The sequence below is a fragment of the Hemiscyllium ocellatum genome, chromosome 5 (assembly GCF_020745735.1).
Source record: "Hemiscyllium ocellatum isolate sHemOce1 chromosome 5, sHemOce1.pat.X.cur, whole genome shotgun sequence".
Taxonomy (NCBI): domain Eukaryota; kingdom Metazoa; phylum Chordata; class Chondrichthyes; order Orectolobiformes; family Hemiscylliidae; genus Hemiscyllium; species Hemiscyllium ocellatum.
This window is the reverse complement of record NC_083405.1, coordinates 75,980,461-76,003,781: the sequence shown is the minus strand read 5'-3', so window position 1 is coordinate 76,003,781 and position 23,321 is coordinate 75,980,461. Positions and strand designations below refer to the sequence as shown.

Here is a 23,321-nt window from a genome sequence, read left to right as displayed (position 1 = left end):
ATACCAATAGCGCAGGTTCAATTCCTGCACTGGCTGGTGTTACTATGAGTGCTCCAGCTTCTTAACTTCTCCCCTCACCTGAGGCATGGTGACCCTCAGGGTAAATCACCACCAATTCTCTCTATCTAATGAGAGAGCAGCCCCATGGTTCTCTGGGGCTGTGGTGCCTTTAACTTTTACCTTGCGATGTACTGCCTTCCTGCACCAATAAGAAAGCAAAATTCAAATGTATGAAACAGGAGCAGAATTGACCTTTCAACTTTTCAAACCCACTCCACTATTCAATTAGAACATGACTGCTCTGTTTGTGTTTCAAATTGCACATTCTCATCTAACCCTGCTAACTGTATCATGATGCCACAGTGAGTTAGCTTTTCCACCCAGAAACCTCCACTCTCTTCCAAACAGACTGAAAGAACCTCAAATTTCCCCGGACAGTGACTCAAACTGGGAATCCTGCCCTCTGGTTACAATCACACCCTCCTGTCCCTGACCCATCAATGGCTCCAGTCCTAAATGGCGTGTTTGCATCCTGGTGCAAAGAATCCAGGTAACATTGTCCCTCCCTAATTTGTTGTAGATTCTGTATTTTAACCTTCAGCTCATAAACTCTTGAACTGAAACTGCTTGAATTTCTAATACTCACTGCAAACATGTCTGCCCTGAATCACAATGGTATCCAGAAGCTTCCACACGTTACACACCTTGACATTTCAGCTGTCTTACCAGTATTAGGAAGTTTTAATTAAATACTTAATTATGTTACTCACTTATGAGCGTGAACCAACTCCAATCAGGTCTAATGCGTCTAGCTGTGTCTCTGACTACCTTGTCTTAGAGTTCTCTGCACAGTTTCTCCTCGAGGTAATGCTGACTGCTTGTCCTAAGGTTCTCATTGAGAGCCTGCTTATCTCAGTGATGCAGACTGCCTATTCCAGGGTTCTCAAATTCCTGATGATGCTGATCAATTGTCACGGGATGCTCACCTCCCTATGCCTCTCATTACCCAAATGGATGATGTTTGATTGTCTGGACAAACAGCCTTTTTATTGAGCTGTTGAGGTTAAAATATTGAAAATTTTCAAGCAAGATCTAGATATAATTCTTTAGACTCAAAGGGATCAAAGGGTATGAGGATAAAGTGGGAACAAGGTATTGAGTTAGATGGTCTGTTCATGATCGTATTAAATGATGAAATAGGCTTGAAGGGCTGAGTGGCCTACTCCTGCTCCTATATTCTATGTGTTTATTTCATGAGGATTCAGTCTACATCCAATAGATTTAAATTGGAGAAATTAATCCTATGTTTAGGTTTTACGTCATAACTCACACAATGGCTCAGTGAGTTAACTTACCACTCACTACGGTACTAAATAATACAGCTCACAAAGGGATTCAGTCCAGGTTTGTGATACTGGCACTGACTGGTGTAACTAGGAAGGACTCGCACCCAAACCCTGGGCTTTAGCACTGGAAGGACCTTGGTCTGACCCGTTGAATATTCTGAGTACATTTTTTCTTGCATTTTTTATATTTGCACAAACACTTAGATCACAAGAAAAAAATATAAAATTTGGAAAATCACTTAGCTAGCTAGATGAAAAAGATGGATAATTTTCTGACTTTATGTAACCCTGAGTTTCTAAACTATATTATCACATTTTCAGTTTCTGATACTTTGAGTGAAGGTCCTTGCCATCAGCTCAATGCTGGTGAATTCTGGAATTATTTGGTGAAAGCAAGTTATCTTTTACTGGGTCAGATATGCTGAATTCTGATCAGTGGGAAATATATCTAAATGGTCCTGGTCAAATTTGCTTTCGTTTTTATCTGTCATTAAATAGTAGGTCAATGAGTTTCTTTACAATTTCTATATCCCTTATTTCAGGGAGAAAATCCATTACATTCGGACAGAAGGAACACTTGGTCTAGAGAAGTTGTCGTGTGATGCAGATTTAGTTATTTTGTTGAGGTAAAGCATTTTTTGAATCTACTAATTTCCCTGAATTTATTTCTTTTGGTATGATTTTATAAGGAACGGATGCCATTATATGAATATATCATGTACAGGTATTAGCTGTTAAAAATGGTATGCTGTAAATGAGTAAGCTTTTTTTAAAAGCATAGGTGATCACACAAAGTAGTCATTATAAGTTGCTTCAGTTAAGTTCAAATTACTCCTGAAGAAGGAAAAGAAGTGATAAGCTAATCTATACTATCCCACATTACTGACTAATTTAATATTTATTGCTCATTATGCAAGACCTCAGGGATCTTTAATGTAAGTCAAATGCATTTCCCTTTTTGGATCATTCCAATTTTATTGATCTAACTGGACATTATTATTATAAGTACCTCTTCTTTCTCTCTGTATCTCAAGAAATAGGATGCATAACTTCTTCTCCATTTAAGTATTCGCCAGTCTTCTTCTTATAAGGGCAATCCCTCAAAACCAAGGATGACTCTCTTCCAGTCTGGCATTGGGTGCTGAGGTGACTAAACAGCCCCAATACTGGATCCACACACCATGTCATCGATGCGGCATGAAGTGGTTGAAGAGGCAACTATGTGGGAAACTTGGCTTTTCACATGCTCCTTCCCTGCCTGGGCCTTTTGGAGATGCTCCAGATGGTTGGTGCCTTCACAGATACTTCTCAAATTTGGATGATCTTGCTCAAAAGATTCCTGCCAGTCAGTGGGGGATATTGCATTCTTTTCAAATAGGCTTTGAGGACATTCTCACCATGAGCAGAGAGCTGAGTGTCAATAACCTAAACCAATTACTTTTTCCCAAGGGGAAACCTCAGCCAACATCCGCATAGCTGGGTCTCCAAGTGTATGATTTCAAGTGGATAGTTTACTGCTAGTCTAAAGCAAGGGATTGGACCTTATGGTTTTTTGGCTAAGTGTGAGTCATGTTGACTTTGGTACAATGATTCTCATTGTGAGGCCAAAAGAGTTTTCTCACCATATTTTACCAAACTCCTTGCATTAATTGACGACTCAGCCGCTGAGTGAACATCACATCCAATTTCCATCACATCTTGCCATCTGCTGTTCCTGGAAGAACTCGACACTTACAGGAGATTCCGGAATTGACAGGCATTCCTCGTACCAGCATCATATTTAAACGGCCTTAGCGCACTTGGAGAAGCACTATCAGCCCAGAGCTACCCTGCACAGTTCCTGCTGGATAGGTGGTGCACAGACAGGATATCCTCTTCACCCGGGACCATAAGTCGAGGTGACAACACCAGACCATGCCAGCCTCATTTGAGGCTACCAGCCTGATTGAAGCAGCCTCAGCCATGTGGGGGTATGTCCAACACTGTCAGAAGAAATTCAATGCCCTTCTACAATCTGCCAACAAATGTGCCACTTTTCTCTGATACTTCACGCTCACTCTATGTCTGCTGCTGCATCCATCTCACAGCAAGGCTCATGCTCTATCACACTCACTACTGCCTGCACTCACCATCACCACCATAATCCCTGCCACCACTAATACTGCACACTGACTTTGTTGCCACTCCCTTGGGACACCTCTGGGCTAACAGTAATAGCTGTGCCACATGCTTTCATCTCCCATAATACCTGTTTCTCTCTTATTTCAAGAGCAAACAGTCCACAATAGGGCAAAACAAATCAAAGCAGGTGGTGTTCTGGCCACCATTCAGCACCTCAACCCTTGTGTGGAAAAAATCCTTACTTTGACCACCCTGAGCAGCACCTGGACTGATATTGGAGGCTGTGCATGATTTACTGTGCCAGGACCCCCTGAGCAAAGGCTATACCAGTTGACTGGACTGCTGATATCTGTGACAAACCTCTTTCCTTTGTGTCTGCATTAAAAGGCACAGTAAGGCAGTAGCAATATGAGCCCAGTACCTCTGGCTGAGGGGACAAGTCCAAAAAGGCAAGACAAATGCAAGGCAGGCAAGCCAAACATCCAGGTAGGTTCTGATTGAGTGAGCTATGACAGAAAGTGAAGAGTCCAGAGATACACCTTGGTTCAGTCCATAAGCTGGGTGCATGTCCCTATGCACAAAGGGTCCCTGCTCCTAATTGCAATGGTCATTGTTGGTGCAGCATTGAAGGGCATAAATGTACTGTAGTAGATCAGAGATGTGCCATGATGGATCTTAGAGGTTGGCTCATGTTGGACGCCAGCATCCTTGGACATGGCCTGTTTGTAGGTAGTGCCCCAGGGCCACATCTGAGATGTTGGTGCCCAGTATCCAGCATGGAGGAACGTCATAGCAAGCTGCAAAAGGAACGTGCCCAGAACCCTCTCTGGCTTCCATGTCAAGTTTCCCTGATGGCTACATTGTATAGAAAGTTTGCCAAGATTGCAACCTGTGGCATTTTGGAGGGTTAACAGTGCATTTAACAAGCAATAATCAGCACTAATTGTGAATTCACTGCTGCCTAGCGACAACCTCATAATGCCACTGAGCCACGTCAGTTAGCTGAGGTGAAATAACCTTGACATCAAGATGGGCCTCATCAAATATCTCACCGGATTCAAACACACATCCTGCTATAGCCCACATCGCTCACTCAGGACCTGAGGAGACTCCATCCAAGATTACAATTGCTATTGCCTCTGGACATTCTGACATTCTGACAGCCAGGAAGAATAATTGGCTAATTAACATATTAGTATCCTTCTACATCCCAACAGCCATACAGAGAATTATGAACACTCACCAAATTTTACATCAGAAATTAAAGCATATTTTTTCTAAAGCTTCCTGTAGTAAATTACCATTAAAATCTAAAACCTGGCAGTAAACTACCTTCTCTTGTGCTGCCACACACGTACACCATCTCAGCTAAGTAAATAATGAGCATTAATTATGAAGCTGGAATGATTACAATGCAGCAGTCCAGGAAGAGTTCTATCAGTCTTTCAAATTTTTCTTCATAGGAGCTGCTCTCGTGCTTGATTTCCATTGCTATTTGTGGGAAATTGTGTGCAAATTGGTGATCCATTGTCTACATTACAGCAATGAGTACATTTCAAAAAAATCTTCATTGATTAGTTTGCACCCTAATGAAGGTGCTTCATAACTGCAAATCTTTCTTTCTTTCTAAACTTTTAATCATTTAATTTTCAAACAACTTCTTGTAAAAGAATGTATCTAGCTCTGAAAGGCTATCTGATCAAAACAAAGGATTGATTGGAAACTGACAATAAATCAGAAGACAATTCCTGTTTCTGTTAGTAGGAGTACATTGGATTGAGGAGCAGCTCCCCTCTCTGAAGCACCACTCTAATTCAGTCAGTTCCTGTCATATTATAGATCCCTGAGGTGGGTGCCAACTGGAATAAGGAAATAGTATCGATGGGTACAAGAGCTGCACTACATTCTGCCAAACCTGGAGAAAGAAAATGCTTGAAACACAAACATAAATTGCTGAAAAAACTCAGCAGATCTGGCAGCATCTGTGGAGAGAAATCGGAATTAATATTTCAGGTCCAGTGACCCTTCTGAAGAAGGTTTTGCCAGACCTCCTGAGCTTTTACCAACAATTTCTGTTGGCATTTCGAGCATCTGCAGTTAAGATTGCATCTGTAGAATGTCATCTCTCCTTGGTGCTGTCTGTGACTTTTTAGTTTAATTTCTACAAACCTATCAGTAGTCTAGTTTGTTTCTTAAGGGTGAAAGGAATCAGAAGCTGGAGAGTCTGGTGCCGATTGGGCACCCCTACCTCACAAGGAAAGGCATTGTTGATATAGATAACTGCAGGGTATAATCTGGTGGATTTTAACAGCCCATGTGTCTTGAGTAGGAACCTGTCAGCTTTGAGTTGAAGAGTGGCGCTGGAAAAGCACAGCAGGTCAGGCAACATCCGAGGAGCAGGAACGTCAATGTTTTGGGCATAGGCCCTTCATCAGGAATGGGGGAAGGGGAATGAGAGTTAAATTGTCACTTGTCCACATCAGATTGAAGCCAATGGCAAGTTTAGTAAACAGGCCTCATTAACTAGGTACTGGCTGACTTCCTGCCCGTTCTGGTGACCAATGAGTAGGAAGCAGCTGCAGAGGTTTGCATTGTCCTAAATTGTCAACAAGTAGATTTTCTGAGAGCTTCTATAAGGTCTTTTCCAATTATATCTTGCTGATTTAAGTACGTGACATGCTTATTTGATCCCATGAGAAGTGGTCACTTGCTCTTTTTCACTCCATTAGATTGAATGTGCTACCCATGGGTAGTACCCGATAGACTCTATTGAAGGATGTTAAATACAGAGTAATTGAAGATGTTGGGTTTTGATTATGAAACTTAGGTGTTTAGGGTCAGTCAGCACCATGATACATTATCCCTAATAATGACAGTTTAATTGAATTCCCTAAGTTTCTTTTGAAATTTTGGTTTAAGTTCAGGTGCCCCTAATGTCCCTGTTTTTCTTACCTGGTTGGATTTGGTTGATTTGATTTCCCCCCTTTGAGTGTAAATATAAAGCCAGCACGTGGTGGGAGATAGTTTCGAATGGATATCTGAGCTCTATGGCAAGCAAGGAATGATCTCTCCCAAAGCACTTTAATCTCAAAATATTCTTCACTAATAGGCTAGGAGGCTGTCTAACAACCGACATTTTTAATAATTCTAATTAAAGCCATGAAGACCAGTGACTAGAAGGATTTAAACTGCTGCAATGTTTCAGGGAAAATCAGTATTAATAAGCCAAGTTGACTGATTGCCCATCCTACAGAAATTATCTTGTGGTAGGAGTATGCAGACCATTGCTTCACATTCCAGGCTTTGGAGTCAGGGCTGGTTTGGAATCATGGTTGCCACCTCTGAAAGTAGGCCAGAGCTGTATGAATGCTGAGTTGAGCAGGGGAGAAGGCCTACCTTAATTTTCTGCATTTTGTTTATTTGCTCATGGGATGTGAACTTTTTATAATTGCCCAGAGGGCTGTTAAGAGTCAACCACATTACTGTGAATCTGGAGTCTCATGTTGGCCAGATCAGGTAGCTATAGTATAATTCCCTCCCGAAAGAACTTAGTGAAGCATCTGAGTATTTTTTTAATGACAATCAAGAAAAACTGCTGGACTTGTTATCAATCTCATCATCTTCAGGAATGCACTTCAGTGGAAATACCATTGTCAGGGAAAATTGCATTTGCAGCAAGCATTGAAATAGTGATCCCAGTGTCAAGTCATGAGCTAAGCATCAAGTCACAGCACGTGCGTTTCTTACTCGGAGGAGGAAAAGCATCCATTGTGAATAGGCAATAACTACAAATTTCCAGGCTTCTAAGTATCTAGTTTAGGCCTCCCTGTGTGAGTTTTCTCAGCATCAGGAGAAGGTAATCTGATCCAATGTCTTTTTTTGATTTGATTTGTTACCATCACAGTGAAAAGTATTGTTTTGTATGGCAACCAGACAAATCATACCTTACACAAGTACATCAGGGTAATAGAACAGAATGCAGGATATAGTGTTACAGCTGCAGAGAAGGTACAGATAAAGATCAACTCTAATATATAAGAGGACCATTCATAAATCTGATAACATCAGCAACGAAGCTCTTCTTGAATTTGTTTATATGTGTTTTCAAACTTTGGTAACTTCTGCCTAATGAAAGAGGGCAGAAGAGAGTATAACCAGGGTGAGAGGAGTCTTTGATTATATTGGCTGCTTTCCCAAGGCAGCCGGAAGTGTAGACGGTGTCAGTGGAAGGAAGGCAGGGTTTTGTGATGGATTGGACTGTATTCTGAACTCTCTGCAATGTCCTGGGTCTTGGGCAGAGCAGTTGCCATACCAAGCTGCGATGTATCCAGATAGAATGCTTTCTATGGTACATCTAAAAAAATTGGTAAGAGTCATTGTATATATGCCAAATTTCCTTAGTCTCCTGAGGATATGGAGCTGTTGATGTGCTTTCTTGACTATAGCATTGACGTGGATAGACCAGGATAGATCATTGATGATATTTACTCCCAAGAACCTGAAGCTGCCGGCCACCTCCTTCTCAGCATCATTGATATAGACAGGAGTGTGTCCTCCACTCTGCTTGCTGAAGTCAGTGACCAGCTCCTTTATTTTGCTGACATTAAGGGAGAGATTATTGTCTCTACACGGTGCCACTAAGCTGTCTCTCTCTTTCCTGTATTCTGTCTCGTCGCTGGTTGAGACCTGATCCACTACAATGGTTTCATCAGCAAATTTATAAATGGAGTTAGAGCTGAATTTGTGAATGTATAAGGAGTATAGCAAGGGACTGGGTGTGCAGCTTTGTTGGGCATTTGTGTTGAGGATTATTGTGAAGGAGGTGATTATCCTTACTGACTGCGGTCTGCCACTCAGGAAGTTAGCTTTATTCCTGACGAAGGGCTTTTGCCCGAAACGTTGATTTCGCTGCTCGTTGGATGCTGCCTGAACGGCTGTGCTCTTCGAGCACCACTGATTCAGAAGTCAAGAATCCAGTTGCAGAAAGGGGACAGAATCTTAAGTCTCAGCGTTTGGAGACTTAAGCTAAAGAGTAGTGATCTACATTTATCTAGACTGTTTTGTGTATGCGTGTTGCCAGGTGCTTCATATGGCCAGTAAGCAGACAAATTTTGATACTAAGTCATGTAAAGAAATATTGAAGCATGGCCATAAGCTCAATCAAAATGATTTAAAGAAGAAATGAGAAATGAAGAGTGGAGAGGTTGAGGGAGGGAAGCCATGACCACTCATAGTAGAGTGATGAAAATTGGAAGTGTGGAAGAGATCAGAATTAGCATTTAATTTCTTTATTAAAATATTATTTACTGTCTCCTACTTTAAAACAATAACAATATTTCAAAAGTAAAGAATTGACTGTAAAGCACTTTGTGACATCCTTAGGACATAGCAAGCACTACATAACAGGAACTGTCTTTTACAGAGCATCTGTAGACGAGGAATATATGGACACAGAAGTAATTTTGCATGATGTAAAATGGCCACACTAATCAAGAATTTTGAAACCCAGCTCATTGTTAATGTTTTCCTCAATGTGTTGCTTCCTGTTTGAATTGATCAAGAGAAAGTCAAGAGCTTAACATTATTGACAAGGTATAATTTTGCAATTATTTTAAATGTTGTATAATAACATTAGGATCTGAGTTTATAATTACATCTTTTGGAAGGACACACCTAAAATGAAATGCGATACAATGGGCAAGTGATGAAAACAATGGATTAATTTTAAGGTGTATAAACAATAATGTGCCAAGGACAATACTCCCTTCCCTAAAGCACACAACTGCACAATGAACAAAGATTATTTAGGTAATGGTGCTAACATATTACTTAATTATAAGTTTTAGTGTTGTGTACTGTAATTAGACTTAGAAGTAAAATTTTGTTATGACGTGTAATATCACATATTGATCTTGCACATAATCTTGTTAGGGTGCTTAAAATTTAATTATGACTACATTAAATACATGAGAAGAAAAAAATTGCAAGGCTATGGGAAAAAGCAGGGAAGTGGGACTAATTGGATAGTTCTTTCATAGAGGCTGCACAGGCATAATAAGTCGAAAGGCCTCCTTCTGCTCTTTATAACTCTATAATTTTATGGTGCATGACTAATTATCTTTTGTGAATATGTCCTTCAGTTCCCACACTGAAATCATTTACAAAGCACATTTAGTCAATGCAGAGTTAGCCATCTTTCACTTGTAGCCTTGTTATCTTCTTAACTATGATGATGTCAGTTTTCTTGGCATCATTGCTCTGTTCAGTTCATTTTTCAGAGCAGAATGTGGGCCAAAGGAGTCTGGATACTATTCAATGAAAGCTACTACCGCTCAGTCTATTTCATAGACAGTCTAAAAATGGTCACACTGCAATTATTTAACATTGTTCCATACTGCTGTCAACCTACATCTGAAGGTGTAGAAACTGATTGCAATGTGACTGAATCCTGGAGACTATATTTATAATGAACATGATCTTGATAATTCAATTTTACTAAGGTCTGATGTGGAAAATTGTCTCATAATGTGAGCAATTCTGGAACAGAATAAAATTGCATTAGAAAAGTTTAAACTGCACAGTTATTATCATTGCATTGGAATCAACAACTTACTGATGACTGCCATCAGTTAACCTTAGGAATGACCAGAGAATTGTGTGTAGCAATATCCCTAAAACAAGGCTGAAACCAGCCTAAGATGGTATATTTTGCTCATCACAGGCTATAAATTTCCTACATTAAATGATTTTATGATAGACCAACAGAGTTAGCACAATTTAAAGGCAATCACCACTAAAGCTTCAAGCTATTTTTCAGGGAATACATAAAAGTTGCTGTTGTGGGAATGAGAAATCCCTCAGTGAAATTATACACTCCTATGGTATTGATGCTGAAGCTCTGGTAGAGCAGAGGAAATTTAACTGCGTCCCGTACACCATGTCCAACCTGAACTGGAACTGTTCATTTACTGGGTACGAATAAAGGAGGTAATGTAAATGCTATCAGTCACATTAATGAAATTAAAATTCATTCCAGTATTAACTGGGCTAAATTTCTTTCCCTGCATCTTGCCCTTCTACTCAGCTAGAATTCTCCCAGTCTCTACACTGCACAGTGGTCATGCAAATTGACCTGCAAGGTTTTATGCCCTAACCATTAATCGGACCTGTGTGAATCCTCAGTGCAGTGTCACCTTTTGTCCTTCCTGGTGCTTACAACAGGGGAGAATTTAAGAGTGCAGCTGCAGGAATGATAGTAACTTCAAAACTGAGTAAATGTTGTTCTACAATAGCAGTCAGAAAGACCCAAAAACCAACAAAGCTTGTATAGACAAAATGAAGACCCAATGGCATGTGGAGCTGTCTTTTACCTGCTGCCAGGTGTTTTCAGACTCTCAGTCTGAGAAGGATCCCAGTGTAAGTTCTGAATCCCATGATGCTCTATTTTAGGGAACTACCAATCATCACAAATCAAGAGGGAGGTTTGAAACCCCGAGCTGGCAAGAAATATTTTGGATGAGGTGTAGCAGGACCAGATCCAGCATAACAGATCTCTGCCTCGATTTTAACTAATCATTTCACATAGGAAATAAGCATGCCCCAGGAGCAAATACTGGGAACTTTGATCACATTTTAAAATTAGATTATGTGACCACTAAAGAAGGACATTATACCATAGTATTTGGTGTTACATTCAGGTCTGTAGGTGTAAAGACATTTAGTGGATATCAATTTCATTCAGTTGTTATACCACCTACAGTTTTCCAAACAAATTTACACACATATCAACATTAGCCATTGTGTAATGCTGTAGGACTTCAACCATATTCACGCAAATGACAAAGAGCATAAAGACACTACTTTATCATTTGTACAATTTAAATATTTTTTGTTCAGTTCACTTTTCAGAGCAGAGAAGTGTCTGGATACTATTCAATGGAAGCTACTATTACTCAGTCTATTTCAAAAACAATCCAAAAATTGTCACACTGCAACTATTTAACATTGATCCACCTTGTTATCAACATATCTCTCAAGGTTCTCTAAAAATTACTGAAAATTTTGTTTCTTTTATAAACATACTGGGTGCAAATCTATGATCATTTGCATCTATTTATGGGACACAGTGAGTGCTCTGAAATCTGTAAAATGGCATGTGTCTCATCATACATGGGTACTTTTGGGCTGAATTGCACCAAACCCCATTAGCATGTTTGTATTGAGATTCTGTATATCTTATTTGATTTGACTAATGCAGAGATGGTTTGAAATTCAACCATTCCATTTCAGATCTTTCAATATACATGTAGTCGTAGCCAGGAGTAGGTTCAGTCTCTCTCTCGAATTTCTCTCTGAGAGTCAGGAGTCAGTCATTTAGATCCTCCCACAGGCTAAATCAATGAGACTCACTATAAAGATGAGTTATCAGACAAGTTTAATCAAACATTATGCAGCCATATTTGTGAGGACACTAAAGCATGTATACGGTGACCAGATTCCAGAATAAATGGATCAGATAACATTGAGGAAGCGGAAAGGCTGCAGAAGGATTTGGACAGGTTAAGAGAATGGGCAAAAAAATGGCAGATGGAGTACAACGTGTGAAAGTGTGAGGTCATGTACTTTAGTAGGAAGAATAGAGGGATGAACTATTTTCTAAATGGGGAGAAAATTCAGAAGTCTGAAGTGCCAGGAGACTTGAGAGTTTTAGTCCAGGTTTCTCTCAGCCTAAAATTGCAGGTTGAGTCAGTAGTTAGGAAGGCAAATTCAATGTTGGCATTTAGTTTGAGAGAACTTGAATATAAAAGGAGGGATGTTATTCTGAGGCTCTTTAAGGCTCTGGTCAGACCACATCTGGAGTATTGCGAGCAGCTGTGGGCCCCATATCTCAGGAAGGATGTACCTGCCCTGGAACATGTTCAGAGGAGGTTTATGAGAATGGTCCCAGGATGAAAAGCTGAACATATGAGGAATGTTTGAGGACTCTGGATCTATACTCAATGGAATTTAGAAGGATGAGGGGGATCTAATTGAAACATGCAGAATACTGAATGGCCTGGACAGACTGGGTGTAGGGAAGATGTTTCCATTGATATAAGAGACTAGGACCTGACGGTACATCCTTAGAGTAAAGGGAAGACATTTTAGAATGGAGATAAGGAGAAACTTCTTCAGCCAGAGAATGGTGAATCAAGGAATTCGTTGCCACAGAAGACTGTGGAGGCCACGTCATTGAGTATATTTAAGATGGAGAAAGATAGGTTTTTGATTGTCAAGGGGATCAAGGGTTATGGGGAGAAAGCGGGAGAATGAGGTTGAGAAACTTATCAGCCATGATTGAATAGTGGAGCAAATTCGATGGCCTAAATGGTCTAATTTCTGCTCCTATATTTTATGGTCTTATAGTCTAACATTGATTTAATAAGATCTTTAGAGATTGAAGCAGGCTATTTAGCCCTTCAAGCCTGCTTCTTAATTCAATAAGATCATATCTGATCCCATTGTGACCTGAACTCCACTTTCCTGTCTCTCTCTGTCTCTCTGTGTCTCTCTCTCCCATATCTCTGGTTTCACTTGTTGATCAAGAATCTGTCTAACTCAACCATGAATCTATTCAATAAGGCAGTCCCACTGCTTCCTTCTTGCTGTTTCTCCGTTGCCTAGACAGGTTGTATTTCGTAGGGTATCAGAAAGGAAAATAATGCTGTGGTAAGGTTGTAGTACAAGGAAAACAGATAGGAATATAAGCGTAATGTGCCTAAACCATGTTCATCTTGTAAATAAAATATGTTGCTGGATAGGAGGAAGTGAGATGTGAGTTGGTGGATCAGGTCCAAGGATATCAGTGTCTTTGGTATCAATCCAACTCCTCATTCCACAAATGGTCAGCAGTGTCTCTTTCATAGGGATCCAGATAAGTAGGCAAGTCTGTTCCCCTCCATTGAGTTCCTGTTATAGATCAGTTTGTTGTCTCAGAGAGGGGAAAGATTGCCACAGAGGGTCACACAATTGTTGTGTCTATCATGTTCGAATAGTTGGCAGTGCAAGCTCTGAGGTGTGTGTGGGTGTATACATGTCATAGCTGAATAGCTGGCAGAGTGTGCAAGCTCTGAAATATGGGTGTGCCTGTAATGGTTGAATAGCTGATCATGTGTGAAGGCTCTGACATCAGGGTGTGAGGGTAAGGTGAACTAATGATTGTGAGGTGCGAATTGTGATTGATGGAGATTGTTGGTGGGTGAGTGAGGGAGATGTTTGAATTGAGACACAGGACAAGATTTTACCCTTCCTAGAAATGGCAGGGAATGTGACAGAAAGTGCAACATTTTGGTCAGGTTGGCACCAGGGAGTTACCTGCCTCCTTCCTGCAGTTAGGCCCATTGTTAAACTTTATAATCCATTCCTAATTTAAGCCCAGAAGCATCCAATTAACAATCACTTAAATGTCTCATTCCAACACCAGCCCATTATTTCTGGCAGGTGAGAAAAGTGGCAGCTCTCTTAATTGGTGAAGTGGGTTGGCCAATTTGGGGAGGATTTCAACTCAGGGGGTGGACGAAATCCTACTTTCGTTAACCTCAAAACAGCAATTGCACTAATCCCTGCCCCAAAAAGTGACGTCCCTTGCCCACTGCTTTGTCAGTTCTGTTGGGCTTTGAAAACATTGCAGCTCCTCACTGTGGTTGCCAGCCTCTGATTGGCATCCCTGTTCTAGGAGTGATTGACCCAGAAGTCCACCATGGACTGTTATGTATGTAATTGGGTGTGTGTTACCCTTTAAGACAGTGGATCAGGTGACCAGGAGATGGGAGTTAGAGAAGCAGTCGGGGGCCGACTGTGAAGCTGAAGTGATGCACATAGTATTCCCTTTTCTAGTTTATCTCTGTCTACCTCTGGCACTTGATCTGGTGAGCTTCATCATTGGCAGTGGGGTGTAATCTGCTGTTAATGACTCTGCCTGGCCAGTTAATAAGGGGGAAAACCCCAGCTAATGTCTGAGGCTAGTGATGCAATGGCAGGATTTGGAATTTGAAAATGCATAAATTTGACCACTTTAGTGAAGTTATTCTTGCAGCAGTGCGTTTGGATCCTCAGGCTTTGACTCCTGACAATGATCTCTCTGTGTATTTATTTCCATTGCCTTCTGAACAAATGCCTAGAATGCTTTGTGAACAGGATATCTTTCTCCCTTTCCATCCCACCAGCCATGGTCTACAGTGCAGTGTCCAAAATCCACAAAGCGCATTATGTTTTGATATTACTAAATGTTTCACAGGACACAATTGATTCCTGTATGACTCCCAGCACCTGTTACAAACTCAGTGCACCTTACAGGCTAACTTTGATCAGTGCCAGTCATACTCAATATTAGCCAGGAGGGAAGTTCCCAGCCCACGAACAGTACAATTTAACTTTGGCTGGGAGCTGAAAGCATCAAAAACTACAGGCAGCCTGAATTTGATGTGCTGGCCACATTATATTGCACAGAATAGGATTCACTGTGCTTTCCGGTCAGGGTTAGATCGAGCCTACTACTATAGTTCTATTGGACCAGGAGGCTGCTGTCTCATTAGGCAGAGATGACTGCTGGCAGTTTAACCTGACAGCACTCTGCATTGCAAATCAGCCACCCAGCCAACTGAGCTAACATCCTCGCCCCACTGCAACATCATGGTGTCTGGAAGATGTGTATCCTGTGCTTTCGACCATCAAACTGACACTGTCTCCACATGCCCTAAGCATTTCTGTAGTCATTGTCTATTAGCATCATATCCACAGGATGGAAAGTGACAGCTGGGAATGTGTCCCATGGTGGACACAATCAGCTCAGGACTTTAGCTGGGTATTGCTGCAGCATTGGCATGTCCCCTGTTGTCTTGCACTAGCCTGACAGTCCAAATTTGGAGACCACTCACATTGAACTTCACCTATAACTGTCCTCCCTGTCCTCTGAATCCTGTCTTGCATCCACCCTGCTCCTTTACATTCTGCCTGTAGAAACCACAGTGGTAGTCACAGTCAATAATACTCCCTCCTGTAGCTTATAGCTTATGATGTTCTCCAACATTGTTCCACATTCTCTCATCTAGCCCACTACCACCACCTCCCCATTCACTTGAGATTCCCTGATCCTTATCCTACTCAACATATGCCTCTGCTTCTATTCTGCCTTGACTTGCCCATCCCTTCTGACATTGATTTTTCTGCTTCACCTACAAGCTCCCCCCCAACAAATCCTCCTGAAGGATTGTTAGATGGACTCGCAGGGCTATAATCACTCAGACTTTGACAAACAACCCTGAGACATGACTGACCAGGCCCCAAATGCTGTACTTGGAGCACCCTTTCTGTTGATATGTCATTCGCTTGACTGTTTGTGATGATCCTACAGGATGGATCATTGAATACTCTTTGAGTGTGCTGGGACAGACAGCTGCCTAAGTGGATGACTGATCATGGCAAATTTCCTACACAGTGTCCAGACTGTGGCTGTGACAGATGGTACCGGAACCTTCTGTCAGTGACACCATCCCCTTCCCCAGTCTGTCTGGACTGACATGGTCATTAGTTGTTTAGATGTGCCCACACAGGGAGCTGGCACATGCTGAAGAGTTTAAATTGACATCTCGGTGTGTCAAGGACATTTCCAAACTGACAAACAGCCTGCATGTGTCCCTGCGCTGCGCTAAAGAGCCCCTCAGAATGGAATAGTGAAAGCCTTTGGCTCTGACTGAATTGCCGATATGCCAACAAGTATGACACAGGTAGCAGTACGTGACCATGCACCAAAAGAGCAAACAAGCAGCCCTGGGATTCAGTCTGCTCCATTTTGTAAGTTGTCTGTGCCTGTTGCAGCTTTCCCAGTGTTAGCTGCTGGTGCATTCTGCAGTGCAAAACTACGCTTTCTGAAAGGCCTGCAGGTGTATAGAGAGATGTTGTGACGGTCAAGATGGGTTGGCATATGCTGGATGCTATTGTCAGTAATTGACGGGTGAGATCTTGATGTCCAGTTTGTTCAGTTTGCAGGTAGTTGAGACAGAGTGGCCAAATGGGCCAGGTGTCTGCATTGGTTCCCTCCAGAACTGCACGGCCGCCATTAGCCATGAGGCCAGTACAGCAGCCATCCCCACGGCGATCGATGGCATCACATCCACCCCCACTGCGGCCGCGTCCACAGCCACTTGCGCCCCAAACGATTTCACACGCACCATGCGTGATATCACTTCCGCCCCTCACATCATCGCTGATGTCATGCATTCCATGACTTCCGCCCCCACTATTGCTGTCGGTGCCACCACTTCTGCCCCCCAACGCCACTCACCTTCGCACTGACGACACGCTCCCCCCCTCCTCCCCCATGGATCCCACTGTCACCATTCCCATCCCCCAAAACCCTGAGGGGAACACAACCCTTGCTAATGACACCACCCCCATTCTCCCTACCATCATTCCCACTCCAGTAACATCCCCTCTCCCACTTCCAGCTCCACACCTATACTAGGTCCTAGCTCCCAGCCCTGCCGAGTTTTCACCTTCCCCCCAGACCTCCCTTTCACTGAGGATGAATGATCAGTCTTCAGCAAAGGCCTTATCTTCATCCCACTCCTTCCACGCATCAATGAATTCAATACACGTCGTGACTTCGAACATTTCTTCTGAGTTTACTTTTTCAATCAGGTCTCCTGCCCACCTTCCGAGGACTCTTCACCAGCCTCCAACACTGTCCATCCACCTGGACACCCCGTACTGGCTTATTACTGCCCTCGATCTCTTCATTTCCAACTGCTGCTGAGACATTAACCGCCTCAGCCTGCCTATCCCTTCCCCACTCCAACCGCTTGCCCTCACAACGCACAGCCCTCCACACCCTCTGCTCCAATCCCAACCTCACCATTAAGCCAGCAGATAAAGGGGGCGCAGTGATAGTCTGGCGCACTGACCTCTACACCGCTGAAGCTAGATGCCAGCTCGAGGACACCTCCTCCTACTTCCCCCTCGACCATGACCCCACCCCCCCCATCAACAAACTATCAACTTCCAGACCATACAGAACCTCATTACCTCAGGAGATCTCCCACCCACAGCTTCCAACCTCGTAGTCTGGGAACCCTGCTCTGCCCAGTTCTACCTCCTTCTCAAGATCCACAAGCCTGACCACTCCGGCCAACATATTGTCTCAGCCTGCTCCTGCCCCACCGAACTCATCCCTACCTACCTCAATACTGTCCTATCCCCCCTAGTCCCCACATATGTTCGAGACACCACCCACACCCTCCAACTCCTCCAAGACTGCCGTTTCCCCGGTCCCCAATGCCTCATCTTCACCATGGACATCCAATTCCTCTACACCTCCATCGGCCATGACCAGGGCCCCCAAGCATCCTTTCACTGACGCTCTCATTCGTTAGGCTGAACTGATCCTTACCCTTAACAATTTCTCCTTTGAATCCTCCCACCTCCTACAGACTAAATGAGTAGCCATGGGCACCTGTATGTGCCCCAGCTATGCCTGTCTCTTTGTTGGCTACGTAGAAAAGTCCATCTTCCGTAGTTACACTGGCACCACTCCCCACCTTTTCCTTCATTATATTGATGACTGCGTCGGCACAACCTCGTGCTCCGTGAGGAGCTTGAGCAGTTCATCAACTTCACCAACACATTCCACCCTGACCTTAAATTCACCTGGACCATCTCTGATAACTCCCTCCCCTTCCTGGACCTCTCCATCTCCATCAATGATGACTGACTCAACACTGACATTTTTTACAAACCCACTGATACCCACAGAACCCAGATTACTTCTCTTCCCACTCTACCTCCTGCAAAAATGCTATCCTGTATTCCCAATTCCTCCGCCTCCGCCGTATCTGCTCCCAGGAGGACTAGTTCCACCACAGAACACATCAGATAGCCTCTTTCTTTAAAGACTGCAATTTCCCTTCCCATGTGGTTAAAGATGCCCTCCAATGCATCTCATCCATGACCCGCACCTCCACGCTCAAACCCTAGCCCTCCAACCGCAACAAGGACAGAACCTCCCCGGTCCTCACCTTCCTCCCCACCAACCTCCGCAGAAACTGCATCATCTGCCAACATTTCCACCACCTACAAATGGACTCCACCACCAGGGATATATTTCCTCCTCACCCCTATCTGCTTTCCACAAAGACCACTCCCTCCGTGACTATCTGGTCAGGTCCATGTCCCCCAAAACCCATCCTCCCCCCTAGGCACCTTCCCTTGCCACTGCAGGAATTGCAAAGCCTGCGCCCAAACCGCCCTCCCTCACTTCCATCCAAGGCCCCAAACGAGCCTTCCACATCCATCAAACTTTCACCTGCACAATAATTGAAAAATGTGGTGCTGGAGAAACACAGCAGGCCAAGCAGCATCCGAGGAGCAGGAGAATTGATGTTTCAGGCATAAGCCCTTCTTCAGGAACTTGAAGAAGGGCTTGTGCCCGAAACATCGATTCTCCTGCTCCTCGGATGCTGCTTGGCCTGCTGTGTTTCTCCAGCACCACATTTTTCAACTCTGGTACTCCAGCATCTGCAGTCCTCACTTTCTCCTCCCTGCACAATAATGCCATTTATTGTATCCATTGCTCCCGATGCTGTCTCCTTTACATTGGGGAGACTGGATGCCTTCTCGCAGAGCATTTTAGGGAACTTCTCTGGGATACCCGCACCAATCAATCCCACCTCCCCGTGACCCAACACTTCAACTCCCCCTCCCACTCTGCAGAGGACATGCAAGTCCTGGGCCTCCTCCACCGCCATTCCCTCACCACCCGACGACTGGAGGAAGAACGCCTCATCTTCCGCCTCAGAACTCTTCAACCCTAGAGCATCAATGTGGACTTCACCAGTTTCCTCATTTCCCCTCCCCTCACCTTACCCAAATTCAAACCTGCCAGCTCAACACCATCCTCATGACCTGTCCTGCCTGCCAATCTTCCTTCCCACCTATCCACTCCACCCTCCTCTCTGATCTATCACCTTTACCTCTACCTCCATCCACCTACTGTGCTCTTAGCTACCTTGTCCCCAGCCCCACCCCCCCCCCCCTACTTATCTCTCCACCCCGGAGGCTCCCTGACTCAAGCCTGATGAAGGGCTTTTGCCTGAAACGTCAATTTTCCTGCCTGATTCTGCCTGACCTGCTGTGCTTTTCCAGCACCATTCTAATCTTGACTCTGGTTCCCTTGTCGAGTTTTCGTACATCTCGTTTCTTTGGGAAGGTTGGTAAGATGGGAAGCTGAATGTTAATGAGGCATGTTGTGGCATTAATAATGCCTTTAACAAGCACTAATTCCTGTCGATTGACATCTCTCCCCTGCCCAGAGAGAATCTCGTCACGCCACTGGTGAAAAGCATAAAAGGTGGATTGACTTAAACCAACATCAAGATGGGCCTCGACAGACCTTTTACCTGATTCTGCCACATATCTCACCTTGGCCCATGACACTCAAACTCCTGTAGGATTCCTTCCAAAATTACAATTTACAGAAGTGATCCTGTGTTAAAATGTTAATGCTAATATATTCAAAACAGAATCAGCCCTATCGTGAGCAGTTCTGTGGTAATAATGTGGAATGAAACAGCAGACTAAGCTGAAGCTGGATTTGGCAGGGTTTGTGTTGCAATGGGAAATGTAAGTAGTTGTCAAAATGTTGAAACTACTTGGGAGGTGGGAACCTGAGCATGAGGGAAAGAGCCAATTATACACAATGACTGAACAAGTAGAGCATTGTGTTTGTATTCAGAGACATACTTTTCAAAAAGTGGTGGATAAAGTGTAGAGTAGAGCTGTATGATATTATTAAGTATCATTTTCAAGGAAGGGAAGACATGTTTTCTTTATAAAATTGTTAATGTCAATACACTTAATGTTTATGATCTCCATATATCATGGAAAAAAGCTGAAGCAATGGAACAATGGATAAAGTTTATAAGCAATCTATAACAACGCTCATGTTAAATGTCATTGGTTTTCAATCAACAAAAAAAAGCTTTCAGGAAAATATCTTAGCATATTTAGCTCAAGCAGCCAAATAATTTTCAGAGGCTCAACTTACCTGCTGCTGAGAAGAATATGGTATGTTTATGTTAATCTGGAAAGAAGATTGATAAGCAAATTCCTCTTAAAACTGAATAACTCAGAAGGCCTGTGCATCAAAACTTTAGATGTTACAACATTAGCCAGATATTGACAAGACTTCATTTACAAAAAACAGATATTGAATTATTAATTGTCCACAAAATCCAGCTTCTTCTCCACTGTTATTTGACTTGACCTCTCAAATTTCAAATCTAATATTGATCTTGCTTTTTGTGCACTATCTTTGTAGCTGTAACTTTGTATTCCTTACTCTGTTCAATCACACTATGATCTTTGTATGTTAAGACCTACCTGTACTACACGCAAAACAAAACTTTTCACTGTACATATGTACATGTGACAATAAATCAAATCAAATCATGATCCATCTCCAGAATACGTATCAATTCCACAGTTCATTTCAGGGACAAGATTTGCTGATACTCTAGACTGAAAATCCAATCCGTAAAATGTTGTTTCTTTCTACCAATTGGAAAGCCCTATCAAAGAAATGGTTGTACTCTTGGAGAGTTTCCTTATAAGAACATTACTGCACCATTCCCAACTGATCCATTGGAAGCTTCAGTGTCCAATTTGGAACATTACCATTCCTAGTCAAGTAAATTCCAGTTTCAATTCTTGGTCGATGCTGAATGACCGGTTTCAGTAAATGGCTGCCTTAAAGCTGAAATTGACTGAGAATTTCTTTTATCCAAGAAACTGAAATGTCTGCCAAGGTTCCTGTCCCTAATTATTATCGAAGAACTCATTCTCGAAAACTCAAGTAGGAATAGGATCAACCAGTATGCCCTCCGTTGTTGAACAACTTACAAACATTTGTTTTTAAATCCATGTTTTGTGATTGGCCATTTGAAGAGGTACCAAAGGATCAAGAACAGAAAACCATGATATAGCAGGAGACAAAGGCACCAGGAGATGAAGGAAAATTGGAGAAATGGAAAGCACTGCTGTATTAATTAAATACAACATAACCAAGAGACTTGAAAATGCATGAGTTATGTGCAAACTGGAAGAAGAATTAGGAAAATGTACAATTGTTATTTGTGGATATACTGGGGATCTTCACTGAGAACTGTAACCAAATAAAAGGTAGAACAAAGTTCATCAAGGAAGCACGACATCCTGGACTAAGACATAAAGACACTCAGAGATAAAAGGGACACATATCACCATTGAATAAATCATTGGCTAGTAAGCATCAAAAGCCTTGCATAAAATGCCAATTTATTTTTTCTTGGATTTAAAGTGTTTAAAGAATAGGGCCATATGGTGATGTTTTATTAAATTACCTGTCGGATATAAAATCATGAACAGTATTTCCTTATGCTCCTGGTGAAATTCTCCCCTTGTGATTTGACATGTAAAACTAACTCAAGTGTGATATCCATTTTAAACAAAATGATTAGTAACATTGAAATTACTGAACTAAACATAGACAATACTCAGTGGCAGCAGCCATCCAGTGTCTGAAATGAACATTTCAGGGAGCCAGTGAAATGATCTCTTTCGAACATTTTCCATTTACTTCAGATTTATGACTTTCATGATTTTTCCTTCTTCTAACTCTGATTATTATTTTGCTTAGAAATTAAAATGGTTAACCAACTGTGTCTTACTTTATTTACAAAACAAAGAAAATGTAGGGAAAGGAAGAAGACAAACATTTTCTCTGACTGCTATTTCTATGAAAATTATAAACTCATTCTGCTCGTATGTTTTCATGAGATCATTTGAGATGGTGAGAAGAGAAAATACAGATGACAAATGACAAACCTCCCCAGGACCTGTGTAAAACACCAATTGATGAACGATATTTCAGATGACTTAGAGGTCACAACAAGCAGTTAACCAACATGCCAAGTGCCAAGAGTGGGGGATGTTCCTGGTTAACCAACTCAGGAAAAGCAATTGGAGCTTTTCTTTAATTCATTCATGGTTTGAGGGTTTTACCGGCTAGATCAGTATTTATTGCCCAACCTTAATTGCCGAGGGGGCAGTTAAGAGCCAACCACATTGCTTTAGTTCTGGAGTCACATATACAGCAGACCAGGTAAGGACAGCAGTTTCTTTCCTGAAAGGACATTAGTGAACCCAATGGGTTTTTCCCCTGTCAATCGATAATGGATTGCAGATATTTATTGAATTCAAATTCCACCACCTGCCAAGACTGCATTTGAACCTGGATCCCCCAGAACATTACCTAGGTGTCTGATTGACAGTCCAGAGATAATACCACGAGACTATTGCTGTACCATCCATCATTTTACCATCATTCTCCACAGTCTTGGATCAAATATGCATGTAAAGGTGCATGTTGTCATGACAACCTGGATTTCTTGGCTGAGCTGGGGCTAGGGGTGCTTGGTTGACACAACGTTTCGACAATGCTGGAGATCACAGCCAACAGCATGTGGTTCAACTCCCATTCCAGTTGCGGTGAATTCCAGGCCTGCCTCTTTGAACTGTGGTGAAGATTGTGACACTCTGGTTTGGTCCTACCTTCAGCAGAGAACTGAAGAAGAATTAATAGACCTCACATGACATTGGATAGAATCTTATTAGGCTCTTAGCAATGAGGGCTATGGCAAGATTTGCAGCAGAAACAGATGAGAAGTTTGTTGAGACTAATTCTGATGTAGGGAACATTTCACTCCAACTTTTCCCAAGTAATGTCACAATTTTTCTTTAGGCATCAGTGAGTTGACAGTTAAAGGGAATTATCTCTTTTAAGTG

At 42.5% G+C, this 23,321-nt stretch overlaps 1 protein-coding gene across 1 annotated transcript in view; it reads left to right on the top strand.

Moving 5' to 3' along the window:
• LOC132816077 (E3 ubiquitin-protein ligase HECW1-like) overlaps positions 1 to 23,321 on the top strand; it is a 356,118-nt gene that overhangs the window by 220,160 nt on the left and 112,637 nt on the right. Inside the window, exon 17 of the mRNA XM_060825506.1 lies at positions 1,889 to 1,972. Within this exon, the coding sequence (XP_060681489.1) occupies positions 1,889 to 1,972 (84 nt within the window). The remainder of the gene's footprint in view (positions 1 to 1,888; positions 1,973 to 23,321) is intronic.